The 26,064-nt window shown below is 59.4% G+C and overlaps 2 protein-coding genes across 5 annotated transcripts in view; one reads left to right on the forward strand and one right to left on the reverse strand.

The window, feature by feature from the left end:
* Positions 1-21,826, forward strand: LOC116948419 (girdin-like). Of its 3 annotated transcripts, none has more exons than XM_032965072.2 (35): positions 1-369; positions 803-1,059; positions 2,936-3,036; positions 3,422-3,530; positions 4,815-4,884; positions 5,050-5,108; positions 5,204-5,287; positions 5,385-5,525; positions 5,643-5,851; positions 6,009-6,090; positions 8,391-8,549; positions 8,747-8,893; positions 8,995-9,139; positions 9,297-9,535; positions 9,709-9,834; positions 10,361-10,486; positions 10,686-11,270; positions 11,439-11,750; positions 11,871-12,013; positions 12,133-12,265; positions 12,376-12,516; positions 12,888-13,049; positions 13,194-13,471; positions 14,101-14,244; positions 14,769-14,955; positions 15,659-15,804; positions 16,701-16,790; positions 17,213-17,279; positions 17,405-17,513; positions 17,790-17,876; positions 18,413-18,763; positions 18,992-19,075; positions 19,200-19,286; positions 19,897-20,198; positions 20,343-21,826. In XM_032965072.2, the coding sequence occupies exons 2-35, from the start codon at positions 940-942 to the stop codon at positions 20,778-20,780; spliced, it is 5,763 nt and encodes a 1,920-aa protein (XP_032820963.2). In that variant the 5' UTR covers positions 1-369; positions 803-939; the 3' UTR covers positions 20,781-21,826. The 3 variants fall into 3 exon arrangements, with proteins under 3 accessions (XP_032820963.2, XP_032820962.2, XP_032820965.2); XM_032965071.2 differs by having other exon boundaries at positions 819-1,059; XM_032965074.2 differs by lacking the exon at positions 17,790-17,876 and having other exon boundaries at positions 819-1,059.
* DGLUCY (D-glutamate cyclase) overlaps positions 21,754-26,064 on the reverse strand; it is a 13,770-nt gene continuing 9,459 nt past the window's right edge. For both annotated transcript variants that reach the window (XM_032965075.2, XM_032965076.2), the window contains 4 exons: positions 25,476-25,624; positions 24,356-24,475; positions 23,089-23,243; positions 21,754-22,377 (listed from right to left, as the gene is read on the reverse strand). In XM_032965075.2, coding sequence (XP_032820966.2) covers positions 22,228-22,377; positions 23,089-23,243; positions 24,356-24,475; positions 25,476-25,624 — 574 coding nt within the window. In that variant the 3' untranslated portion in view covers positions 21,754-22,227. The remainder of the gene's footprint in view (positions 22,378-23,088; positions 23,244-24,355; positions 24,476-25,475; positions 25,625-26,064) is intronic.

A 26,064-nucleotide genomic window follows, 5' to 3' on the forward strand; every position in this document is an offset into this window, starting at 1 on the left:
TCTCGTGCCACTCTCTGCAGCAGCCGCCAGGGGTCGCTGTAATCTAACAGGAGGTGTGCGTGACATTCACAGCCCATGCGGAGCTCGGTGTGGGAGGGTTGGTGGGGGGTCTCTGGACACGGGGGTAAGGAGGACGCGGTGCTTGTAACAAGGATCCTCGTGTCGGCACCGGCGTGGGTGGTGGTGGTGCTGGTCGAGCGCTCGCGTGGTGAATAAATCTGTCACACGACCAAATCTCCTGGGTCACGTTCCTCTTGCGACTTCTGCCGCCGCTGCCGCTTGAGAAGGTGGTGGTGGTGACGTCTTCGAAGCGCCGTTTTCAGGAGGCAATGGAGCAGACGCGCATCCCCCTTGCTGCTGCTGCTGCAGGTGAGCGCGTCGTCGCGGTGCCCACCCACAGCCCTCTGTGCCCGGGGCCTGCCGGCTCCGCTGTGGCACCGAGGCCAGGCGGGCCAGCGAGGTGGGTGGGGGGGGAGGTCGCTGTGGTGGTGGCCTCGGAGCCGTGGCTGACGGCGCCCCGGGCAGATGCGGAGTCGTGACGCCTCCTCCCGCAGAGGCGACAGGGGCGGAAGGGGGCAACACCCCGAGCCCAAAGGTCGCCAGACCACGTTGCCCTCCCCCCTCTCTCTGTCTCTCTCGTCGTCGTCCCGAAAATTATCATCGTCAACGTCGCCGGCTCTGAGCGAACGCGCCCCTACGGGCACCGTTTGCTACCCCCCCAAACCCCCCTCCCCCCCAAAAAATGCCCTCCCACGGGAAGATGCTGATTTGATCCGCCGCCTGCGTCCGTTTGTTGCGTGAGGTCTGCTACCTACCAGCTCGGCCATGAGGCAGCCGGTGCAGTGAGGTGGGACCCCCCCCCCCCCCGAGCCTCCACCGCCCCCAAAACCACCCCGCGCCCCCACCCCGGCATGCGGCACGGGCCCCGGGGACGTGGACATGGAACCCCGAGGCGGCCTGCAGGCCGAGCCTGGCCCGGGAACCCGAGGCGAGGAAGGGTCCCGCGAGCCGAGCCACGGCGAGATGGAGCGGTTCCTGAGCGGCGCCCTGGTCGCCTGGGTAAGCGGCTCCCCCTGTGTGTGTGTGGTGGTGGGACCGGCGGCTCTCCCCCTGTGTGTGGTGGTGGTGGTGGGACCGGCGGCTCCCCCTGTGTGTGTGGTGGTGGTGGGACCGGCGGCTCCCCCTGTGTGTGTGGTGGTGGGACCGGTGGCTCTCCCCCTGTGTGTGGTGGTGGGACCGGCGGCTCCCTCTGTGTGTGTGGTGGTGGTGGGACCGGCGGCTCCCCCTGTGTGTGTGGTGGTGGGACCGGTGGCTCTCCCCCTGTGTGTGGTGGTGGTGGTGGGACCGGCGGCTCCCCCTGTGTGTGTGTGGTGGTGGTGGTGGGACCGGCGGCTCCCCCTGTGTGTGTGTGGTGGTGGTGGTGGTGGGACCGGCGGCTCTCTCCCCGTGTGTGTGGTGGTGGTGGTGGGACCGGCGGCTCTCCCCCTGTATGTGTGGTAGTGGTGGTGGTGGGACCGGCGGCTCTCCCCCTGTGTGTGGTGGTGGTGGGACCGGCGGCTCCCCCTGTGTGTGTGGTGGTGGTGGGACCCACGAGAGAGGTGGACATCCCAAGAGATTGTCCATGGGTTGTTCTTCAATATGGGGGAGATGTATTTTTTTCACTCCAGAAATCCTCACCGTGTTCTGCCATTTTGGCCCATTCCTTTAAATTAGATATTGTTCATCGCTAGCGTCCACCGGGTGGGGAGGGGCACACCTGTCGTCGACCCGTACGGTTTACCCGTATTCTTGTACAGGGAAATTGAGTTAGCAGGTCAATACGGCGTACAGCCGTTTCAATACGGGCACATTCTTTGTCTATTTGTTTGTGTTTCTCCCTTATGATGAAACTTTGTAGGATGAACGTTGAGAGCTATAGGGGCACGGGTGACCAATAAGGTCTGAATTGGTCTGTAATAAGGTAGGCACTGACAAGGGGTTGACAGATGTGAGGGGGGACTGGGGTGTGATAATTAATTATTCATGGACCAGGAGAGATGCTCGTCGCACTGCACCTCTTCAGGATGATGCTTTTTAGCTGCACAACATCCTGGGTGGAATCACCGTGACATGCATTTTGTGTACGTTAGTTGAACATAATTACATGTTGACTATTGATGTTCTGGCGTAGCCACCACATAGGGATTAATTTATCACTCGATATTCTCCATAACTCTGCTAGCCTGACTTGGAATAATATGTATTATTGACATAAGGCACTAAACCACTTGAGTACAACGTGTGTCTATCCATAATAATTATATATGATTGTACCCTATATTGCTATCATTATGAGGACAAAATAAGTGTCATGAAACTGACACAAGTTGAGATTGTTGTGGCGTGACAAAATTATTTCTGGAGCAGCGTTCCGGACCGGTCCGGCTCGATATTAAGGTGCTGGGGCCACACCCATGCCCCCACCATATTGATGGCTCGGTCCCTCGATGGAGTAATCATGCTGAAATAAGTGAGACTATGTGTGAAAGAGCTGACTTATCAGAGCCGGGCACAGTGGCACATGCCTCAAGCCAAGGCGAGGGTGGCGTATCACCTCGTTTTGTGAAGCTTACAAACCTGCCAAGCTGCGCTGTGCCCAGGAGATGGTTGTGGATCAAGCGGGTTTGTGAACTTGTCTGTGCGGACCTTGGAGTGTGCCTGGTGTATTGTGTTCTGGTAATCTGGTCTCCTACTACCACAACACACTTTTGAAGAAGAACATTACAGTCATTGAAACTGTCTTGGTAAAAAAACACACAAGATATCATTATTCGTGCAGATCATGGTGGTTACCTAGTGAACAGGAGCAGAGGGTGATAATGTCCAGATGTGGGGGTGGTGTGGACAAAGCATGAGCAGTGTGCAAGGGTATGTCCCATCATGTGCACGCCGGCAGGTGAAGACGATGGGCCCATTGGCCGAACCCGGCGCCGGCAGCAGCTCCGAGTACCTGGGCCTAGTGGACGGCGTGGTCCTCAACGACTTCATGCAGCTCATGTAGGTGCTGGGCAGGGATTGCAGAGTCCTGGGGGACACAGGCTCAGCTACTGGCATCATTGTGCACTGCTGATGTCTGTGCTGTGTGCGTGCTGCCTTTGTGAAGCGGTAGCTCAGCGGTTGGCAAATTGCGCTATGAACCGAGTTCGATTCCAGGCTGTGGCTAACACCAGTGGCGATTATATAAACCGCTCCTAGGCCTCCCCTAGGTCGACTCGGCTTTAATAAGTACCTGGTGTGGTTGTAACAAGGCCTAGTTCTGGCCACACACTTCATGTGCCATGCCAGCCTTTATAGGCTATGGGGGCGGTTGTATTTATCTTTCTGCTGCCTGTGGAAGTTCTAGTTAGGTTAGTAAAAAAATGCTTTCTTGGTTCATTCTCAGTGACCCACGTCCAACCAACCATGTGGCTCACCAGCAAGTCAACGGTGACGTGAGTCTGCGCGTTCAGAACCTGCGGTTCCTGGTGCGCCGCATCCAAAGCTACTACCAGGTGTGGACACCGTCACATGACCGACAGTGCGCAGGGCCTAATGCACGCCAGGCCCGCCGCTCACCGTCACGTATTTAGAAGTCCACGTTTCTCCTGATCCAGATCAGTTGCGGTCCAGGCCACGCCACGCCCGAGTCTGGCGTTGCCTGGAACCGTTGTGGTCCCGGTCACGCCAGCGTTGGGCAGGGAACAGGAACACACGTGGGGAAACGGGGAGATCGTGGTTCCTCCCCAGAGAGTGGCGCGGAAGCTTGGCTCGAAAAACACGTCGCGGAGGACGGCGAAAGGGAGGCTCGTTTTGCAGACGTGAGACGGAGCCGTGCATAGCCGGCAGCGCTGGCGCCCATCAGATTGGATATTCGTTGCGTTTGTCAGTACCTGTGTGAGCATATGTCCACTCTACAAGTAGGTGGGAAAATCTCTCAGTTACGTGGAACTCACACCGACTGGAAAACACATCGGTTGCTTAATATTTTGAAACAAAAACAACACGAGCGTTTGGAATCGAGAGTCTATTTAGCTGCATGAAGATTAATTCAAAAGTGGCTATATCTGTGGGGGGAAAATAGCCATTTTGTATTCCTGTTTCCCTCAGATGGACTCGCTCATACACGCATAAATGGAAAGCTGCTACCTCCGCACAGTGCGGGGGGTGGGGGGACGGGGGGCAGGCTAATGAAGGGCGCGGATTGGCTCTGTGGGCGCCAGCCCCAAGACGCTTTATCAGCCGCGCGCACATTGACTTCCGCACGCACGGCATGTGAAATCAAACCTCTTCCTTCCTGCCCACTTGCGCAATACTTCGCACTCATCGCCACTGCCACGCACCCATCTGCCACCGCGGGGCCCCCATTGGGCCCTGCGGGGAACGTGGGATGGGGTGGTGGAGCAATATTCACACTCGCCCAATGCCGGGGGTTTGGACGAAGGTGGCGACGCGGTGTGGGGCCAGCGCTGCCCTCGGGTGCCCGTAAAGATGCCAGTGGGCACGTCCGGCCACAATGGCTTTGTGGTCACTGTTGTGACCCTGCCTGGGTTTTGTGGCATTCGGGTAGCTTGGCAGTTGTTATTTTTCACTTTGGTGGATGGATAGAGGAAGGAGTGTGCGTGTTGTGTGTGATGATCGAGTGCTATGGATTCTGGGTGAGTGGTGTGGGTCCTGGGTGAATGGTGTGGGTATTGAGTGGTGTTTTATGCGAGTGGTGTGGGTGCTGGGTGAGTGGGATGGGTGGTGAGTGAGTGGTGTTGACATCAGGGCGTTCATGTTCTTTTGTTGTGATGCAGGAGATTTTGCAGCAGTGGGTCGTGATGGCTCTCCCCAGCGTGTTCACCATCGCCAGGGACCCGTTTACCGGTGATGACATCACTCTGACACTCGCACCACACTACCGTGCCCTATGGGCTGCCTCGGCCAGGGTGGACGTCCATGTCCACATGAACACACACACACAAGCAATAATAAACGAAGTGCTTGAACACAGAGACTTTTATGGAATTTGCCTGAATCTCTGATTTTCAGAGCAAGGCATTGACGAGATGAGGAAGATCCTGCTGCTGATGCTGGGGTGTGCCGTGCAGGTATGGACGCTCCTCCCGTCGCCCATTTGCAGTGCTCATTGTTCAGAAGCCGCCGTATTTTTCCCAGCCGTCCTTAACTCCTGCTGTACCTCCAGTGCGAGCACAAGGAGGTGTTCATCGAAAAGATCACGGAGCTGGACCTGTCCACGCAGGCGAACATCGTCTCTCACATCCAGGAGGTGCCTCCCCGCGCCAACCGCACACGCTAACCCCACGGGAACCGCGCGGTGAGACCGGTGTACGAGCACGATGGCGCCCGTGCGTGCATGCGTGCAGGTGACACAGAACCCGGAGAACGTTCTGGAGATGCAGTGGTCCGAACTGGAGGAGCTGCCACGAGACGAGCTGCAGGCCGTCACCGGCACCCTGCTGCACCAGCTCCGGAACCTGCTGCGCCAGCGTGACAAATATGCCGACGTGAGCATTCGCACGCAGACCTACGGCCGGCGCACTGCCGTTAATTTGCCCCAGCATGAAGCAGCGTGGGTTGCAGCTGGCGCCGTAGCCGTGGCGTGCTGCCATGTTGCCTGGCAGGCGATCGTGGAGCTGCAGCAGGAGCGGGACTCGGCGCAGACGGCGCAGACGGCGGCAGCGTTGTCGCAGGGGCGGCCGGGACCTGGCGCCGGCATGCGGACCCCGATCGGCACAGGCACGGATGCGGCGGTGGCGCTGGACAGCAGACAGCACCTGGCTGTGGAGCTCGCCGACAGCAAAGCCAAGCTGCGTCGCGTGCGCCAGGACCTGTAAGCCCCCGAAACGGGCAGCGCACGCGGTCACGTCCGGGCCAGCGTTAAGAGACGCGTCGCTCGGCTCCCGCGGGCACAAACGCGCACGCCCCTTGCGGTTGGGTCGGTGAGCTGCTGGCGTCGGTGGTGAAGTATGGCCGTGTGGTCCCGGCAGGGAGGAGCGGAGCGAGGAGCTGCTTGACTGCAGGGCCGAGGCGCAGCAGTTGAGTGCCGAGCTGAAGCGCCTGCAGCACGAGGTAAGTGCGCGCATGCACAGACCCCAGCTGGCCTTGCTTCAGATGTGAGTGGCAGTGCTGAGCGACATAGGGCGACCGTACATATGTAGTGGCGTAGCGCGGGGTTAGCAAAGAGAGGTCGCAACTGAGGTCGCGCAGAGGTAAGCGGGGAAACATGGATTAGGCGCTGGAGAGGCGGCAGCAATTAGGGGGAGAAGCAGTGATTGAGCGGGTGCATTTGGGGACGAGCAGGTGCAAGCGTGGGAACACGGGGTAGATGCCGGAGGGGCGGGAGATGGAGGCGATAAGAGAGAGAGAGAGAGCGCGTGCCGGAAGCGCCGTAGAGGCGCCAGCTCAATGAGGGGGTAAGTGAGGAACCCAAATGAGGAGGGATATATAAGGGAGTGTGCGGAGCAGCACGGGGTTGGTGCTCGAGGGATGAAAAACACAAGAGTCGGGGAGAAGACGCCTGGGACCTCGCGCTCCTCACCTCGTCCTCGCCAGCAGTGTTGGCTCATCCCCTGCTGGGGGCAGGGACGAGGGCGGAGGTGTGTGGGAAGCAGGACAGGTTAGCGGAGTATTGAGTGAGAGAGTTAGCGGAGTACTGAGTGATTGAGTTAGCGGAGTACTGAGTGATTGAGTTAGCGGAGTATAGAGTAAGAGAGTTAGCGGAGTATAGAGTGAGAGAGTTAGCGGAGTATAGAGTGAGAGAGTTAGCAGAGTATAGAGTGAGAGAGTTAGCGGAGTATAGAGTGAGAGAGTTAGCGGAGTACTGAGTGATTGAGTTAGCGGAGTATAGAGTGAGAGACTTAGTGGAGTATAGAGTGACAGAGTTAGCGGAGTACTGAGTGAGAGAGATAGTGGAGTGTAGAGTGAGAGAGACAGCGGAGTGTAGAGTGAGAGAGTTAGCGGAGTATTGAGTGAGAGAGTTAGCGGAGTACTGAGTAAGAGACTTAGCGGAGTATAGAGTGAGAGAGTTAGCGGAGTATTGAGTGAGAGAGTTAGTGGGGTATTGAGTGAGAGAGTTAGTGGAGTATTGAGTGAGAGACTTAGCGGAGTACTGAGTGAGAGAGTTAGCGGAGTATAGAGTGAGAGAGTTAGTGGAGTACTGAGTGAGAGAGTTAGCGGAGTATTGAGTGAGAGAGTTAGTGGAGTATTGAGTGAGAGACTTAGCGGAGTACTGAGTGAGAGAGTTAGCGGAGTACTGAGTGAGAGAGTTAGCGGAGTATAGAGTGAGAGAGTTAGCGGAGTATAGAGTGAGAGATTTAGCAGAGTATAGAGTGAGAGAGTCAGCGGAGTATAGAGTGAGAGAGTTAGTGGAGTATAGGGTGAGAGAGTTAGCGGAGTACTGAGTGAGAGAGTTAGCGGAGTATTGAGTGAGACAGTTAGCGGAGTATAAAGTGATCGAGTTAGCGGAGTATAGAGTGAGAGAGTTAGCGGAGTACTGAGTGAGAGAGTTAGCGGAGTATAGAGTGAGAGAGATAGCGGAGTACTGAGTGAGAGACTTAGCGGAGTGTAGAGTGAGAGAGTTAGCGGAGTATAGAGTGAGAGAGTTAGCGGAGTATTGAGTGAGAGAGTTAGTGGAGTATTGAGTGAGAGAGTTAGTGGAGTATTGAGTAAGAGACTTAGCGGAGTATAGAGTGAGAGAGTTAGCGGAGTATTGAGTGAGAGACTTAGCGGAGTACTGAGTGAGAGGGTTAGCAGAGTATAGAGTGAGAGAGTTAGCGGAGTATAGAGTGAGAGAGTTAGCGGAGTATAGAGTGAGAGAGTTAGCGGAGTACTGAGTGAGTGAGTTAGCGGAGTCTTGAGTGAGAGAGTTAGCGGAGTATAGAGTGAGAGAGATAGCGGGGGAGACAGGGTGGTTACCGCACACGAGGTGTGCGGAGATGAGTAGGGGAAAGTCGGGGGATTTCGGAACAAGGGTGTGTGTGTTAGTGTAAGTGAGGAGCATCCACACTGAATGCAAGGTAAATAGTGACACAGGAGAAAAGCTAAGAGTGTCCGTGTGAGTACGCCACCACACATACATACACATCCAGGGTTCGCCCTGGTTCTTTATTTTTTTTTTAAATAAAATGCTTCGTCGAGGAGTTTGTGAGTGAACAAAGAAAGTACCCCTAACCCACTCGGCGTATACAGAGTGCGTGCGCACACGCGGACGTTTTACGACGCCATAAAGTCTGAGCTGACACCACCGCCAGCCGAGGATTTGGCCAAGGATGGAGTCATTCTAACGCTGCGGTCGAGCGTGGCGGTGGCTGTGTCGACGCCCTCGGTCAACGGGCCCCGGCTCTAGCGAGCGTCGTGTCGCGCTGTGCCAGAGCCAGCAGCTGGCGACCGATGCGCGCTGGGTGCGAGCCTTCCGGGACGAGCGTGACGGGCTGCTGGAGAAGGCAGGGCGCGCCGAGCGGTTCGAGGCGGACCTCGAGCGCCTGCGGGAACGCCTGCAGGACCTGCCGTTCTACAAGGCCCGCGTCGAGGTGTGGGCCGGCAGTCGGGCTGCGCGGTTGTCGCCGCGTTTTGCGTTCTGGTCGCCGTTACGTTTTATCGCGTGTTCATATGTACGTGTGTGCGATGAACTTCTTCAACACCCTACGTCGCCAACCGTGCTAATCGGAGGTGCTGTGGTTGTCGTGTCGCCCGTGTGCGCGTCGCGTCGCCTGCCGCGGCGGTGAAGGAGCTGCAGGGAGACACGGCCGTGCTGCTGGAGACGCGGGCCGTGCTGGAGCAGCAGCTGGAGGCGGCGAGGGCTCGCTGCGACCGCACGCACGAGCTGGAGAAAGAGCGGCTCGTGCTGCGCTCGCGTCTACAGGACCTGCACATGGTAACGGGCGCAGGCGACACCAGCGCGGCCCCCTCCTAAAACCCTCGGCGCCGGCCACGGAGGAGCGCAGTCGAGCGGCGTCGTGATGGTACCGCCCCCAGGAATACGAGGAAAGCCAGAAGCGGCTGGATGAGGTGCTGGAGGAGAAGCTGCAACTGGAGATTGCGCAGAAGCGGAGCCTGGAGGAGTCGGCACAACGTAGCAGGGAGCGCCGGCAGACGGGCGGCTCCGAGGACAGCGCCGCCGGCATGCAGCGCTCGCAGACATCGCACGGATGCAGTGACGCACACAGATAGCTGCAGACGCGTACACACGCATTCTCGCGTGGGCACATAGACACGCGAGAACATAATCTGGACCGGCCCACGCTGATGCCCGTGCGACGGCCGTTGTGCGAGTGCAGGCAGGGCGCTGAGCGCCGAGGTGGGCGAGAGCGTGTCGGGCCGCCTCATCCAGTTGGAGACCGACAACCGGCTGCTGGAGCAGACGGTGTTGGAGCTGCAGCAGGCGCTGGCGTCGCAGAGTCCGGCGGAGCTCGGCGACGCTCGCCCGCGCCGGTCGGCCAGGGAGGAGGCAACCGAGGGGGGCGGCGGCGACGGGCGCCAGCAGCAGGACGCCGGCGAGCAGGACCTGCTGAGAAAGGTGCGGTGGGGGCCAGGCCGGCGTGAGATAGTGCTTTGATCCCCCTGGTATTCCGATCCCGGGTTCCAAATTCTCTTGAGGTCAAAAATACCTTGTGACCCCCGGCGCTGTGAGGTGGGATCGTCACGGCGTCGCGAGCAAGCGTCGCGCTAAGCTTCCGCCCTGCCGGGCAGGTGGAGCTGCTGGAGCTGGAGCTGCAGGGCCTGCGCTCGGCCGGAGACCTCAGGGAGGGACTGCTGCAGGAGAAGGTGCAGCTGGAGAGGACGGTGGAGACGGCTCGCGAAGCCATGGCGAGGAAGGTGAGTGCAGGCCGCTCCCAGGGGCCCGCCCTTGGCGGCCACAGATGCGGTGAGATGATGATTTAGTTTGTTTGCCCAGGAAAGCCTCGCTGAGTCTGTTGACTCTTTTTTGAGGTAACTCTTGGCAAGTTTTTGCGGTAGAGGGCGATAATTGCTCTGTATATTTCCATTGAGGAGTTTGCGGTTTAAATGTTCTAATTAGGCAAATTTTGACGATGACATCGGCACACAATGGCCGACTCTTGCAAATGACGTCACGGGATCTTTAATGTCCACTGTGAAGCAGATGGCGCGTGGTATTTTGACAGTTAAAACACGCAGTATTATCCAGGGCAGCCGCTGGAAATGAACCACGAACCTTTGGGATCGAAATGGGAGCAGTATACGGAGTTCAGGAGAGATGTGGCCTCGTCTGCCTCATCGCTTCACAAGATGCTCAGTGAGCCAGACGAAAGTGTCTCGACAGAGCAGCGGTGACTCTCGTACCGCCCATCCGCTCCTCCTGCCCGGCTCATGACCCCTACAGGTGCAGCAGCTGGAGGAGGAGAACACTCACCTGCGCGGGACCGTGGCGACGTTGCGAGACGCCATGAAGGCCGGTGCCGAGGCACGGGCCAGGGACGACGGCGCCACCGAGACGCGCCTGCTGCAGGTACCGCTGCCGGCGGTTTGGGCCGTGGCGATCTGGTTAAGGTTGGCGTGAGCGCTCGCGCTGTGGTGAGGGTGTCGGGTCGGTACTAGCGCCGGGCAAAGATGGCGAGTTGGGGGGCGTGAGGTTTTATTTCGGTGCCTGGGATTGCTGCAGCGCAGGCTCCTTGCCGATCGCCGATCGCCGATGCCTCCGTACGCAGGAGACGCTGGCGGAGACGAGCTTGCGCCTGGGCCAAGCGGAGGCCGAGCGCCGGCGAGCGCTATCAGACCTCGAGCGCCAACAGGAGCGCGTCGGCGAGCTGGAGGCCGAGGCCCGCAAGACACGGAAGGACACAGAGCAGCTGCAGCGCCGCGCCGCCACGCTCCTGGTGTCGAGCGAGCGCGCACATGCCATGGAGCAGGAGAACGCGGCGCTCGCGGCCGAGGTGCGCCGTCTCAAGAAGGTGCTGGACGCGCTGCGCGACCGCGCCGCCGAACTGGAGGCGCTGCGCTCTGAGTGTGCGCAGCTCGAGGACGAAAACCTGCAGCTGAGGCGGGAGGCGGAGGAGCTACGCGCGGCCAAGGCACGGCTGGCGCTCGTCGAGCTCGAGAAACTGGAGCTGGAGCAGAGCCGGGAGGCGCTGCTGCAGAGCCTGGAGGCGGCGCGGGCCGCGGGGCGCCGGGCCGAGAGGCTCGACGCCAGCGTGCGCGGCCTGCAGGCCGAGGCGCAGGAGCTGCGCGCGGCGCTGGAGGAGTCCGGGCACAAGACTGGCGAGTTGGAGCGCCGGCTGCTAGACGGTGCCGACGTGAGTGGGCGCGGCCGCTCCGGGGGGGGGGGGCGGGGTGAGGTCGCCGGCCGTGCGGACGTCGGTCGAGCCGTCGGGCGGACGACGAGCGTCCGGCGATCGTCGGACTGCTGCCGCTCACCCCTACCCACCTCCCCCCCACCCACTCCCCCCTCGTGACTTCCGCAGGAGAGGGAGCGCGCCGAGCGACTGGAGCTGGCGCGTGCGGGACTGGAGGCCGAGCTGGCGCGGGCGGAGCGGGAGGCGCGCGAGTTTGGCAAGGAGAGCCGGCGGCTGCGGCAGCTGCTGGAGGAGCGGGAGGGCGCCCTGGAGGAGCGAGCGGCGTTGGCGGCGCGGTCGCAGCGGGAGGCGAGCGAAGCGTCGCTGGAGGCCGCTCGGCTGCGCGAGGCCTGCGCTCGGCTCCAGGAGGCGGAGAGGGAGGCCCGCGACGCCGCCAAGCAGGCCTCCCTCGACGGCACGACCCTTGCCGCCCTGCAGGAGGTGCGTGCGCCCTGCCCGCCGGGGGCGGTTGCTCGTCAAGGCGGTGACGCACGGGGACGGGGACGTGACGGGAACGGAGCGACGGCCCTTGCCGCTTACCGTGGTGCTGTTGTGCTGCAGGAGCTGGTGTGTGAAAAACTGAGGTTCCAGCAGCTGAGTGCCGACTTGGAGAGGCTGAAGCAGCAGCGCCAGGAAATTGGGCCCGATTCCCGGGAGCGCCGGCAGGGCCAGTGCAGCGGGGAGACGGAGCGTCCTCGTTCACGGTGCGGTCGGCTACGCGACACTCGTGCCACGGCTTTCGGGAGCATTGTGCTGGCGAGATTTTGGCGATCGACCGAGACTGCGCTGATTTCCCGACTGTCGTTCTTGTTTCTGGTTGCAGCGACACTGAGCTGCTGGAGCCTGCAGTTGGTCCGTTGGTGATCAGGGAGGAGAGCAGCGAGGGCTCAGCGCTGGAGCCGCGAATGCGGGCACTCTCCGACACCAACACGCAGCTCCGGGAGGAGCTAATATACGTAAGTCCCCAGCTCAACTTTTGAAAGTTTCACGAGTGACGATCTGCATCCTAGAACTTGTGGTGGATTTCCAGGACATCCGACTGAATGTCAGTGTCTGTCGACACAAGGTGAAGAAGAGTTACGAGGATCTGAGGCACCGTGAGGATGAGCGGCAAACGGAGAGCGGTTCCTCGGGTGGCTGGGAGGGGCAGGAGGCGACGCGGGAGCTGCTCCGAGTCAAGGACCGGCTCATCGACGTGGAGCGAGCCGTATGACACTATCACCCTGGCAATGTCCTCTCTATCCCCCCCAGTGCTCGCCTGACACGCGCGGACGCACGCAGATGCACACGGACACGCACGGACACACACAGATGCACATGGGCAGGCACGGACACACACGGACACGCACGGACACGCACGGACACACACGGACACGCACGGACACACACACAGACACGCACGGACACACACACACACACAGACGTACATGGACACGCACGCAACCCCACAGTCTCAGGGTCAAGTCCCCTCCAGTGCTGATGTTTAACCACACACACAACACAGTCTAGCATCACGGGGGCTCCACCACGCGCGCCTGATCCTACGTGCACGCGTTCGTGTCCCGGTCGGCCGCACAGAACGCGACGCTGCAGGCGGAGCGCCAGGCGCAATCCGCGCAGTTCCGGCAGCTGGAGACGCAGAACGATCGCCTGCAGGGCCAGGTCGCTGCCCTGCAGCAGCAGGCCGCCGCCCTGCACGAGCACAACGCCGCCCTGCAAACGCAAAATGCCAAGCTGCAGGTGCGTGCCCCAACTCCTCCAGCGGGCGGGTGCCGGCGTGCGCAAGCGGCGCCCCGCAGGAGCATTTGCCCGCGGTAGACGTGAACCGCGGACGAGCTTGCGCCGCCCCTGCTGACGCCCGGCACCGACCGGTCGCGCGCGCAGGTGGAGGGCTCGGCGCTGAACGCGCAGGCGTCCACGCTGCTGGCGCAGAACGCGCAGCTCCAGGGCGTGCGCTCAGGCCTGGAGAGCGAGCTGGAGGCGCTGGGCCGCGCGCGGGACGATCTGCGCCGGAACTACGAGGCGCTGCTGCGCGACCACGAGCGGCTGAGCGTCCTGCACGAGCGCCAGGCGTCCGAGTACGAGGCGCTCATCGCCAAGCACGGCGGCCTCAAGGGCGCCCACCGCACCCTCGAGCTGGCGCACAGGGAGCTCCAGGAGAGGTACCGCGCCGGCGTTCCTCGCGCGGCTCTAGAACCGGCGGGGGGGGAACTCCCTCGGGTTTCTCCGTGCCTCTCAAACGCCGGCCTGCGCGGAACCAGGCGGTTAGAACTCCGCGAGCGGCGAAGTAAGGAGTCGCTGCCCCTCCAATCGCGACTGCGGTGAAGCGAGACCCTTCGCTCGCATCGCACTGTGTAGCATAGTGCACGGGTCTCTGTGCGAGTCCATGGGCCTTTGTGCTAATCCGTGTGTACCTAATGTGAGTTTACCCATCTGTGTGTGAGTCTGCGGTTCTCTTTAAGTGAGCGAAATGCAAATGCATCACCCGCATCACCGATCACTGCGCAACATGCGCTGTTGCAGGAGGTACAAGCGAGCCCAAAAACCATCGGACGTCCATAACCCCAAAAACCTCTTATGGATGATGTTGTTCGCGAAAGCCTACGTGTTGAACTGACCATCGAACGTCTTCTCCAAACTCCCATTCCTGGGTAGACAAGCGGCTCATGCCAAGCCGCCCGGCGCGAGCGACACCGGGAGTCGGCGGCGCAAGCTGCGAAGGCACGGGACGCCGGCTCGGTCTGCTCGGCGAGCCTCGTTGTTATCCCGCTGCGCCCTGTCCGCGCCGCAGGTACAACCAGCTGGAGAGCCAGCGGGGGCAGCTGGAGGAGCTGGAGGGCAGCCTGCACGCGGAGCGCGAGCGCATGCAGGAGGAGGCGAGCCGCCACGCCTCGCTGCTGCTCGAGCACCGCTGCCTGCGTCTCGAGCACGACAAGTGTGCTACTGCACGACAGGGGGCCCCGCACGCCCTCTCGCGCATCCTCAACCTCATCTTCTGAGCTCCCCCACCTCCCCCCCCCACCTCCCCCCACCCCCACCATCCCTCCCACACCACCTCCTCGTACCCAGCGCGTGGGAAAGCACTTTTGGTTGTTGTTTATTTCCGGCTCTCCGTGTCCGGCGCTCATTCTTACAGTCGGGCAGGCGCGGCCTTCCGCTTTTATCCTCGACTGAGGAATCGTGCAGCTTACTCATTTGTGGGGACTGGCCCAGCGTCGGTGCAGGACCCTTCTGGAGGCTCCCCCGATGCTTCCCTAGATGAGACTGTAACTAATGTTAACGTTCATGTTGGTTGTTCGAGCGAATTTACGTTTAATAAAGAGTCGCTTGTGCATGTCGGTAATGCGGAGCGTGGAGAGATCGCTGTCTGTTGGGTGCGTGCGTGCGTGCTCGCCGCCGGCGCCGCTAACGAGGATCGCGGGGTGGGTTGGGGGGCGGGGCGTCTCTGCGCGCCGGCAGGCTCTGCTCGGAGCAAGCGCAGCTGGGCAAGGAGCGCGAGGAGCTGCAGGGCGAGCTGCGCGCGAGCACGAGCGCCCTGCACGGCGCCCAGCTGGAGCACGCCAGGCTGCAGTCGGCGCACGCCGAGCTCAAGGAGCAGCACCAGCAGCTCGACATCGTCATGGCCAAGTTCTCCAACCATTGCGAGGTGCGGCGACCCCGCGCGCACGCGATGCCTCCACCACACCCCCGCGGATCGGCCTGACGCCGCGGGGCCCCGGTCTGCGCTGGGGCGACGTGACACGAGCGTAGGGCGTCGATACCGGCGTCCGGATCGTAAACGCGGGACGACCGTGAAGGTCGTGCAGTGCTCTTTTAAAACGAGGTTTGCACGGTCCCCCAACGCCAATGGGCCCACGTACCTTCGGCCGCGTCGACCCGGTAGAAAGACTAGGCGAGGTGAAGGGTTCGCCTTCGCGGTACGCCCCGGCCGACCGTCGTCAAAGCTCTCCACCCTTCTCACGTTATTTATTTAAAATTAATTCCTGGTCAAGGTGTCGCTCACATTCTGACTTGGCTCAAATGTAAAGAGCGAGTATCCCCAACCTACTCGTAAGGACTCGGCACATTTGTCAATAACGCTGTGGCCTTGAAACAAAATCGGCGACATGTTGGCCAGTGGCCCTTGCATTACGCGATGGCGTGCACGGAATGTCGAGCCGCGCCGCTGTCGGGCGTTTACGACGCCAATAACCCGAGCCGCCGACGACCGCCACTCAGCGACGAAGAGCGGCCCTGGCGTCGGTCAAGGTCCGGGTCGCTTGGACGTGGAGGTCGCGCAACTCCAGGGGTTGGGGGGGGTGCGTGAGTCCAACCCCGGCGCCGTCTGCCCCCGCCTCCCCCACCCTCAGCTGCTGACTCAACTGAAGGGGAACCTGGAGGAGGAGAACCGGCACCTCCTCCACCAGGTGCAGACCATGATGACGCGCAACAAGGAGCTCATGGACCAGACGATGGAGAGCAAGGAGCAGTACATGGAGGAGCAGAAGCAGTACCTGTGAGTGCAGCTGTGTGCGAGTGAGTGCGTGAGTGTCAAGGCGAGGGAGATAACATCTCCCCACCGTGGCGAGATGTTATCTCCCTCGTCTGGTCTGCTGGTGGTCGTGGGTTCGATCCCAACGCTGACGTCTGCATATTTGGAGTTTGCATTTCTCCGGGTCCTCCGTTTTTTCCCTCCACATTTAGAAACATGAATTCAGAGTTTTTACTGCTAGAAATTTGCACGTGATAAGCCACTTGGTTGAGCTATTAATTATTTGTGGCCAGGTCTCTTCTGAAAAAGAGCTACATAGCTCAGTGGGCCTTACTTGGTAAAATAAAAAAAGTTTATAGTTTAACTCCCCGTGTGAGCAATTGATTGCTTGTTATGATTTCGTGAGTACCTGCATAAATGCTGTTAGTACTTGTGTGCATACCTGTTTGGTGAGTCTAGCAACTGTGTACCTCTGTGTATGACTAGATGAGTGAATGAGTGGGTGGCTGCGCATGTGGCTGAGTACCTGTACGCGTGAGTACCTCTCTGCGTTAGCACTCGCGTGAGTGCCAGTGTGGGTGACCGTGTTAGTTCCTCCGGGGTGGGTGGCTACCTGTACGCACGAGTACTTGCGCAAGGTGGAGAATACCCGAGTGACTGGGCCTGTGAAACACAGCAGCGCCGTCCTTCGCGACAGCCTCGCGCTATGAGAATGAGCGCGCCATTACCAAACGTACTCGCGGTTCGGTTGAGTACGCGCTGGGCAGTTGCTAGACTCACCAAACAGGTATTCACACAAGTACTAACAGTATTTATGCAGGTACTCACAAAATCATAACATGTAATCGGTTGCTCACACGGGGAGTAAAACTATAAAACCCCCGTGAGCTGAACCCCGGGCGCTCTCTCTCCTCCCGCAGGGACAAGCTGAACGAGCTCCGCTGGCAGAAGGACCGGCTGGAGGAGAAGATCATGAATCAGAACAGACTCCCGGACCCCTCCCCGAAACGGTGCGTGGGGAGGGGTCACGGCAGTGCCCGCGTGTGTGCCCGTGTGTGATCTGTGCATGGTTGGGGAGCGGTAGCCTAGTGGTTAGTGCACTGTGGTAGTAACCCGCTGAGCCGAGTTCGATTGCTGCTCACAAGCAATAACAGTGGCGGATTATTTGAACAAGTTCTGGGCCCTCCCCTAAGTCATCGCCACGAGGGAGATAAAGGCGGCCGGGTGTGGTGCTGGCCACCCACCCCCTCGTGTGCCATGCCGGTCTTCATAGGTGCTTGCTAACAGCACTCGCTCCAATAGTCTGTTAATGCTATATTGGGGGATATTTGTATCATGTAGACGGAGTGCTGTGTGTGTGCTTGTGTATTCTGTAGACCGTGTGTTTGTGTTATGACGCGAGCTGTGTGCGCCGCATGTGTTTCCGCCGCAGAAAAGGGAACTGGATCGACAAGATGAAGAAGCTCATCAAGAACAAGAAGGAGGGGCTGAAGGAGAAGGTAAGAGGAGCGCGACTCCACGTGGCGGTCGCTTCGCTCCGCGATCATGACAGTGCGGGGGCGGTGGCTGTCTCGGCGCCGTGCGTGCGGCGACGCGGAGTGCGTGCGGTGGGTGCGGCGCGCAGGTGCGGTCCCAGCTGGAGCTGTCGGTGCTGTCCGGGGACGCCGTGGACGGAGGTCTCTCTCTGCCCCGGATCACGCTCGACGACGACCTCGGCGGCGAGAGGCCGAACGGTGAGCGGAGCCGCGGCACGCGGGCATGCTCGCAGCCCGGGGCGGCAGGGGCGAGGTGGACTAGAGGTGGAGGTGGATGGGAGACGGAGATTGTCGAGTGAAGGAGATGGGCAGAAGCGGGGGCGGGCGACAAAGAGGGGAGGGTAATGAGGAGAGCGGGCGACGAGGAGCGCAGGTGGGTGGGCAATGAAAGGGTGGATGGTCTGAGGATGACGTGAGGACGAGGTGGGTGGATGACGAGGTGCGTCTGACGTATGTGAATGTGTGGCTCTCAAGCTGGCTGGCAGCGCAATGTGCCGATGCGGAGGAACCAGCGCCGTGGCCCTGACGATGGGACGAAGGTCACATACCGACGCTCGCAGTGTAAGGCAGCTGGGCCCCCCCCCCCCCACTCTCTCAGCGAACTCTCACCCCTGACCCCAATGTCGACACGACCTCCCCTGCCTAACAATCGCTTGCACTTCTAATCAAATGCTGTCTGTTGGCTACTCTTGCTTTCCTCTTCTCTTGCAGCTACAGCTTCTAGTCTTCTCAAGCCGCTGATTATATATCAATACATTGCTGGTGATTGTTCTCAATTATTATAGATTTTTTTTTATTGGACCGATTATTATTATTGATTACTCATCGTTAATCAATGGTTTGTTTTTGTTCATTGTTTTTGGAGATGATTTATCGCATATAGATTCCTGATTATTGATAGCGAGGTGAACGTCATGGATGCGGATATGTCTCAATCGTTGGGGAGGCCAATCTGCCCCTGGGATGGCAGGAGAGACTCCATGCTATTGAGCCTGGTGTGTTGCGATTGCGAAAGTGTTGTGTTGTCATTGTGGTTGTTATGAACTCCGTTGTTGTGGCCCTGTCCCTCGCCATTGCCTCCTTGGCGTCCGCTGCAGCTGTCGGGAATCTCCTGGATGGGTTCAGCCAGAAGGGTCTGAACGACGGGGCCCTTTCATCAGGCTCCGAGGGCCGCTCGGGCGGGAGTGGCCGCTCCGTGGAGGCTTCGTCCCACTTCTCCTACTCCACCGTGTCTCTCAACACCGTGGCCGGCGGTAGCAGCGGCGGCACCTCGCACCGCTCCACCGGCATCCGGGACATACTCCCGCCCGCGGAGGAGGCCGAAGAAGAGGCCGCTGGTTGCGTCCGTGCGGGGGAGGCCCAGGGCGTCCGGATCAGGCCGCGGCGACCGCACGGCATTGCGTGGATCGGCGAGCAGGAGGACCCCGACTTCCTGCACTTCATCGAAGGCAGGTGGCCCCGTAACCACATGCCTGGTGTCGGTACCGTCATGGCGACGATGCTGCCGGGGCAAGAGGAGTGCCGCCTGCAAGTCGGTGCTGCTGCACAGAGAGCATGCGATGCGTCTGTGCCCCAGGGAGTGAGGTTACCGTGACGCGATATCAGTTGCCATTGGGATGTTCTTCGCATAATACCTCTGTGATGTGGTTGCCGTGGTGATGTTTCTAACCGCACAGACCTGCGCATATCGCTGGGCGAGCAGCCTCCCAGTGATACATCGGAGACGTCCAACCGCACCTCGACTACCTCGGCCACCTCCGGTACTAAACCACACTCGCCCACACTCGCACGCACTCGCCCATACTGGCGATGTGTCTGTGTGTGGTGGTGTGTCTGTGTGACGTATCTCCGTAATGTGTCTCTTGTGTGTTGTTGTGCCTGCAGTGTCCCGTCCTGACAGCGTGGAGCGAGAGGGCAGCCGAGGGAGCAACGTCAACAACAACAACGCATCGCTGTGGCCCTCGCCGCACGGTGCGAGGCCGATCTCCCGCCGGGGAAAACGGGGGTCACGGGAGTCGCAAGGGTCGCAAGGGAATCAGGGATCACAGGGGAACCAGGGGCTACCAGAGGAACAGGGCTCAGAGTGGGAGAAGGATGAGCAGAGGGAGCATGAGGAGCAAAGAGAGCAGGAGAAAGGCTTACCGGTAGCACAGGAGGAGCAGGAAAAGCAGAGGGAGCATGAGAAGCAGGGGTCAGAAAAGGAGCAGGGGGAGCTGGGTGCAGGCACTGAGCAATTCGGGTCAGTGCAGCACAGCCACTGAGTGTGTGAACAGTGCATTATGGGGGCTGCGTCGGCAGGTGGGGTGACCGTGGGGACAGGGTGAATGTGACGGGGGGTGGGGGGGGGGGCAGTGTCAAGTGTTAGCGAACAGTGCTGCACGAACGTCTCAAGTGTGGCCGGCCCGCTGCATGTGTGTACGTGTGCGCGGATGAGGCCCCACATGATCCCACATACTCATGTAGGGCTTCAGATCTTGCGGGAGCTATGCTGCTGCTGCTGCTGCTGCGTGCTGCTGTGCCAGGCCACACGGCTCGGGGGGCGGCCTGCGTCGCGCGAATCCCCGCGACTCTCTCCCCCCAGTGGCCTCGGGGAGCGCCTCCAGGGGCACGGCCGGTCCGGGCGGCCCCGGAGGTGGCCACCAAGAGGTGGCGGGGGACGCTCACCACGTCGCCCCTCCTGTGTCGGGTCCCGATCCCCGGCCGGGGCGACACGAAGCGTGCGGGGGCGCGGCTGCGCGGGGACCGCCGGAGGCCCCGGGGGGCCCGGGCTGGTGGCTGCCGGCACTGGGAGAGAAGGCAAGATGTGGCCGCTCCCCGGGGAACAAGCGACGCTCTCTGCACGAGTTTCTGCTCGAGCAGAGGCCGTCGCCCCCCGTGCCGCAGGTAAGAGCGCCCGTCGCTTGCCAGGCCGCCGGTGGCCGCACGATGATTTGCGACTCGCGTTTCACTTTCATCAAAGTGCACCTGGACGGCGCCTGTGACCGCGCGATTGCGGCGAGAGTTCAGCGAGTCTGCGCTGTGTGTCAGAGCGAACGTGGTGCTGCCAGGGATGGGCACGAGGAGCGGCGGGGATCGCCGCCCCTGAGCCCTGGGCGCGGTGAAAGGCCGCACTCGGCGAGGGCGCCGCTGCGGGTGCGGCTGGCGCTCTTCAAGACGTGGAGCCTGGATGGCGCCGACAGGAGGCACCAGCCAGCCGGCGCCACGCCACCGGCGTCTCCGCCTCGCTCTCCGCGGATGCCGGCGCCCACAGCGGCTCAGCTGCTGGTGGCGCGGGAGCTACCGCACGGGCAGGGCCGCGCCTCTTCGGTCCCCGAGCTCCTGGAGGTGACGGCTCGTGCCGGCGGCGGCGGCAGCGACGGCCCCCGGGAGACGGCGTTCGGGTTCCTGAAGCAGCGCGCACGGGCGCGCCAACGAGGGAGGGCCGTGCCGTCCGGCACCAGCAGCTCGGACTCTCCGCCACCCTGACCCCGATTGCTCCGTGAGCTGGTCACGCCCGAGCCCAGGCAATGGCAGCGATCCAGCCGGGTGATTCCTGGACTTGAGCAGACACTGCCCACCCCCACTGCCAGCCCAGCATCTCCCCATGTGCACCGCGGTCGCGTTTCGGCACGTTCTGAATCAGCGTCGCACATTCCCTTCGATGGACTTGATGACGCTTGCCGATTTTGCACCCACCAACCTCGTCCTGTTGAAGGAGGCAAAGGCTCGCGCGCGGTACGGCCGTCACGCCTCTCATTTGAATCAGTAAGATTCTCATTGAACCGCTACTTTGATCAAATCTGCAGATATCTTGAAGCCAAGAGGCCCCGCTCCGCTGACCTCACCTTTACTCGGCATAACTATCTCGTGGCTAAACACCCTAGATTTAGATTCATTATCGTTACTATTCAAACACAGCCATACACAAAAAAAGAAAATAAGTGCCATTCCTGCCGGCCGTCGCCCCGAGCATATTTCCTGCTGGCACCAGCGAGGGAACCTGCACGGACTGGTAGCGCGAGTGGCGCTGGGCTGCGCCGCCTTGGTGGTGTCTGGCGGTTGCGTTTGCGCCGCGGTGAAAGGAAAATCGGACAGTGGACTCCGGACGGCCTCGCAACCGCGTGGTGCCACACCGTGTGCCAAATAAGTCTGGAGCCGCACGCCGCCATCATTTCACTTGGCGCACACGCGAGGGCACAGGGCTCACTCCATTGCTCGTGCGCTGTCGTGTTCAATTAGTATTAAGGCAATGCTTTGCTAGTGAACTGCAATATGTAATTTTTTTACGGTTTCATCATTTTTCGTCACGTCAAATTTAGTTTTTACCCAAAAAAGTAATAAATAAAAAATCCCGTCCAATGTTTGTCAAGAAACATAGGTTTAGTATGTTTTTTTTTTCGGGTCAAATTACTGATTGTTATTCAGTATATACTTAAATTACAGCATACACGGGGGGGGGTGGTGGGGTTTGGCCACATTTTAATTGAAAACATTGTTTTTGTGGAAATGTTTATTAAAATGTATCGATTGTATTGTTTGACCCGCCTCGTCAGCACTCGCGTTGAAACACGTTCAGCTTTTATCAACAAATGACAGATCGTCCTCGCTGCGTTTCGACATCACGGAGTAGCACTGATTTCGGATTGATTGGTACCTCAGTCGCAGAGTTAAGTACACTCCTGGAAAAAATAGTGTCCCAGAAATAAAATATTTAATTGCCTCGGCCATTTTGTATTATTTGGTACCCCGGAGTACCGCCATAAGATCATTTGTACATGTGCATACGTGTACATAAATTAGCATGTTCGTAAATCGGGCAATCGTACCCGCATAAATCTAAACTCTAGTTCACCTTCAAATTTCACTCTCGTGCTATCGCTGATTTGAATGTGTCTGCAGCGCAGAGATCCGGGTCGCGCTGCGGTGACCCAAGTCACGCGGCAGCGGGCAGGATTTTCAGCAGGGCCTCGATCATGTCGGAGTGCGTAGGCCGGAATGGCAGTCCGTCTACCTCCATGCCCAGCGTCCCCGTGACCCCGCTGCGCACCCCATGACGAGCGAGGATGGCGAGGAGAGCCTCCTCCTGCGAGGCGTGAGGCACAGACACACGGACACGTGGACACGTGGACACACGGACAGGTGGAGACGCGGGGACACGGGGACACGCGAACGTGTGGATACGTGGGCACATGGACACACGTACACAACGACACACGGTGTCGGGGAAACGTGACGTGTCCACGTGGCACGGACATGAGACACTGGGGTGCGATGTCCCAGAGTGGATGAGACCCGTCACCTCTGCATGTGTAGGTGACGCAATGGAGGTACGCAGTGACGGATTAAGCGAGTGCGGGGCCTGCAGCATATGTTATAAAGGGGCCCTATATAAAAACACAAATATTCAAGCACAATTTTTTTACTTGCATAGTAAAGTAATTGTATTTTTTTATTTGCTATACAGCCAGATAATACGACAATTCGCTCACCTTAAACACCCAGTCGGTCATAAAAGTTGAAGGCAGTATAGTACTATAGTAATAGAGCAAGTGCAGAATCACTGAACCGGCATTGAGAGCTTGAAAGCATTTAGCGCGTCGCCCTTGAAAGTGCGGGGCCCGTAGCATTTGCTACTTTTGCTACTGGGATAATCCGGCACTGGAGGTACGGACAGGGTAAGCGTAAACAGCAACAGCAACCACCAAACACCCACACTATTAGGGAGGGAGTGGGGATGGTGGTGGCAGTGGTGGCGGTGTGGGGGGAGAGAGGGAGGGAAGAGCGGGGGGTTCACCTTCTGCACGGAGGGGAGCGCTCTGCTCCACGCCTGCCTCTGCTCCAGGGAGGCCGGGGCCCCCACGGCGTGGCGCAGGTAACGCTCATGCACGGCGCAGGTCCGCAGCAGGTACAGGGCGCACGCCACCGCGTAGCCTCCCCAGTTGGACACCCCTGCATGGCCGTGGGAGGTGGGAGTCTCGGGTGAATGTTTCAGGTGAGGGGGAGTCTCAGGCGAGTGAGAGTCTCAATTGAGTGAGAGTCTCAGGTGAGGGGGAGTCTCAGTTGAGTGAGAGTCTCAGTTGAGTGATAGTCTTAGATGAGGGAGAGTCTCGGGTGAGTGAGAGTCTCAGGTGAGTGAGAGTCTCAGGTGAGTGAGAGTCTCGGGTGAGTGAGAGTCTCAGGTGAGGGAGAGTCTCAGGTGAGTGAGAGTCTCAGTTGAGTGATAGTCTTAGATGAGGGAGAGTCTCGGGTGAGTGAGAGTCTCAGGTGAGTGAGAGTCTCAGGTGAGTGAGAGTCTCAGGTGAGTGATAGTCTTAGATGAGGGAGAGTCTCGGGTGAGGGAGAGTCTCAGGTGAGTGAGAGTCTCGGGTGAGGGAGAGTCTCAGGTGAGTGAGAGTCTCAGGTGAGTGAGAGTCTCAGGTGAGTGATAGTCTTAGATGAGGGAGAGTCTCGGGTGAGGGAGAGTCTCGGGTGAGGGAGAGTCTCAGGTGAGTGAGAGTCTCAGGTGAGGGAGAGTCTCAGGTGAGGGAGAGTTTCAGTTGAGTGATAGTCTTAGATGAGGGAGAGTCTCGGGTGAGGGAGAGTCTCAGGTGAGTGAGAGTCTCAGGTGAGTGAGAGTGTCTCAGGGCATCAGCACTCATCCCTACCCCTATACCTATGTGAACCATTACCCGCACCATTAACTTTATCCCTAGACTACCCCTACAAGTATAACCTGCTTAGGTCTTTGTGGCTGTGCTGCTGCGTAAGCTCTCTCGTGTGGTTTTCGGGTTGTAACACGTGTTGTTCGGTTGTGCCACGCATTGTGCCACACGTTGAGCCACACGTTGAGCCACGTGTTGTTCGGCACAATGTCCGACATTTCCAACCACGTACCGGGAACTTCCTTCGGCTTCACTCCATCACGTGAAGGCAGCTACTTGAGCACGCGCACCAAAACGTCGGACATCACGCGGTGCAACTCCAAAAACACATCGGAGAGCTATCCCGACCCCCCCCCCCTACCAGTTACCACCCCGTCAGCCTGCCACTCACCCCCCCACCCTTCAAACCCCGCTACTCACCCGTGGTGATGGTGAAGTCCGCGGGCACTGCGCAGGCGATGACGTCGCCGTTCTTGACGTGAGCGCGCACCGCCTCGCTCACCCTGCCCATGCCCAGCTCGTTACCCCCATCCCCAATGCCTGCCGGGGCAGGGGGTGGAGAGGGGAGATCGGGAGTGATGGGGGGGGGGGGTAAGAACGCGACAGTGATTGAGTCGCATACCGTGTAGAATCTTGCAACTCAAGAGTTAATTGTTTACAAAGTGCACAGGTGACTGCGGAAATTATAGACGAGGGAAAATACCAAAAAATAAAATCTGCATACTCGTGGCTACACCACAGGAAGGAGAGTGAAGTCAAGGAAGCAATGAATGGGAAAACGCAAGGAACGAGGAACGGGAAATGGAACGGATATAAGAATAGGTTTTACCCTTTCTGGCAATAAAACAGGTGTTAAGATGTTTTAACATCTTAACACCTGTTTTATTGATACTGTCAAGGGAGGTCCCATGATACAGGGGAGGGATGTTGGAACGGGCATCCCCACCAAGGTAGACAATTAGGGCACGGCTCAGGATGACCAGCCGGATGAAAGGAGCACCGAGCAGGAAGAGAAGGAGGAGGGGGAGATGGAAGGACCTGGTCAAGACGTCGGGGATGAGAGGGTGGTGATGATAATGACGAGAGCGGAGAGAAAAGAGAGACGGGAAGAGCGGAAGGGATCTGCACAGAGGAGCAGTGTCTTGTTTTCACAGTGAGCGGTGGGGAGAGGGCATGGATTTACGGCGTGCTTGGTCTGATTTAGAAATGTAAATATTGCGTTGAATCGTGACCTCGAATCGTAACAATTCAAAGCCAAAGGAGGGAACACACTGAATGGTACAACCTTTGCGGAGACGTAGCGCTGAAATGGACTCGCGTGCCGGAGAGAAACGGCCAGGTCTTTATTCATCAGTTAATCGATTATGAGCGATGGTAATGATGATGACGACGACGACGACGACGAGCTCGGCTCACCTGTGCCCCCCGAACCGAATCCGATTGGTGGCTGCAGCGTTTTTCACTGCAGCCCACGCAGGCGTTAAAGCGCCGCCAGCGGAGTCAGGGTACCGACCCCCGGCCCCGCCGCGTGACCACTCGCCTGTGGTGGAGACCCCGCGCGTGTCCCGCGCCAGCCAGAAGAGCTCATCCAGAGGGTCGACCAGGTGCCCGATGTTGATCTTGCGCGCGTTGTAGTAGCACCCGTCCGCCGCCGCGCCCGCGCGCTCGATGGCCACCAGGTGATCATAGCTGCGTGGGGCCGAACACCAGGTGCCCGGCGTGACATACAGAGCCGCGTGCTGGATGCTGCTGTCCCATGTGCTGTGTGATGTGGCCTGTGTCCCATGTTTTCCTGTCCTGTGCGCTTGCCGTTACCTGTGTTATGGGTGCTGCTGTCCCCTGTGCTGTGTGCCGTGGCCCATGTCCCCTGTGCTGCTGTCCTGGGTGCTGTGTGAAGTGTACTGTGGCCCATGTCCCCTGTACTGCTGTCCTGTGTGTTGTGTGAAGTGTACTGTGGCCCATGTCCCCTGTACTGCTGTCCTGTGTGTTGTGTGAAGTGTACTGTGGCCCATGTCCCCTGTACTGCTGTCCTGTGTGTTGTGTGAAGTGTACTGTGGCCCGTGTCCCCTGTGCTGCTGTCCTGGGTGCTGTGTGAGGTGCGCTGTGGCCTGTGTGCCGAGTCCTGCTGC

The sequence above is a fragment of the Petromyzon marinus genome, chromosome 33, assembly GCF_048934315.1.
Source record: "Petromyzon marinus isolate PM22_M1 ecotype Great Lakes invasive population chromosome 33, UKy_Petmar_22M1.pri1.0, whole genome shotgun sequence".
Taxonomy (NCBI): Eukaryota; Metazoa; Chordata; class Hyperoartia; order Petromyzontiformes; family Petromyzontidae; genus Petromyzon; species Petromyzon marinus.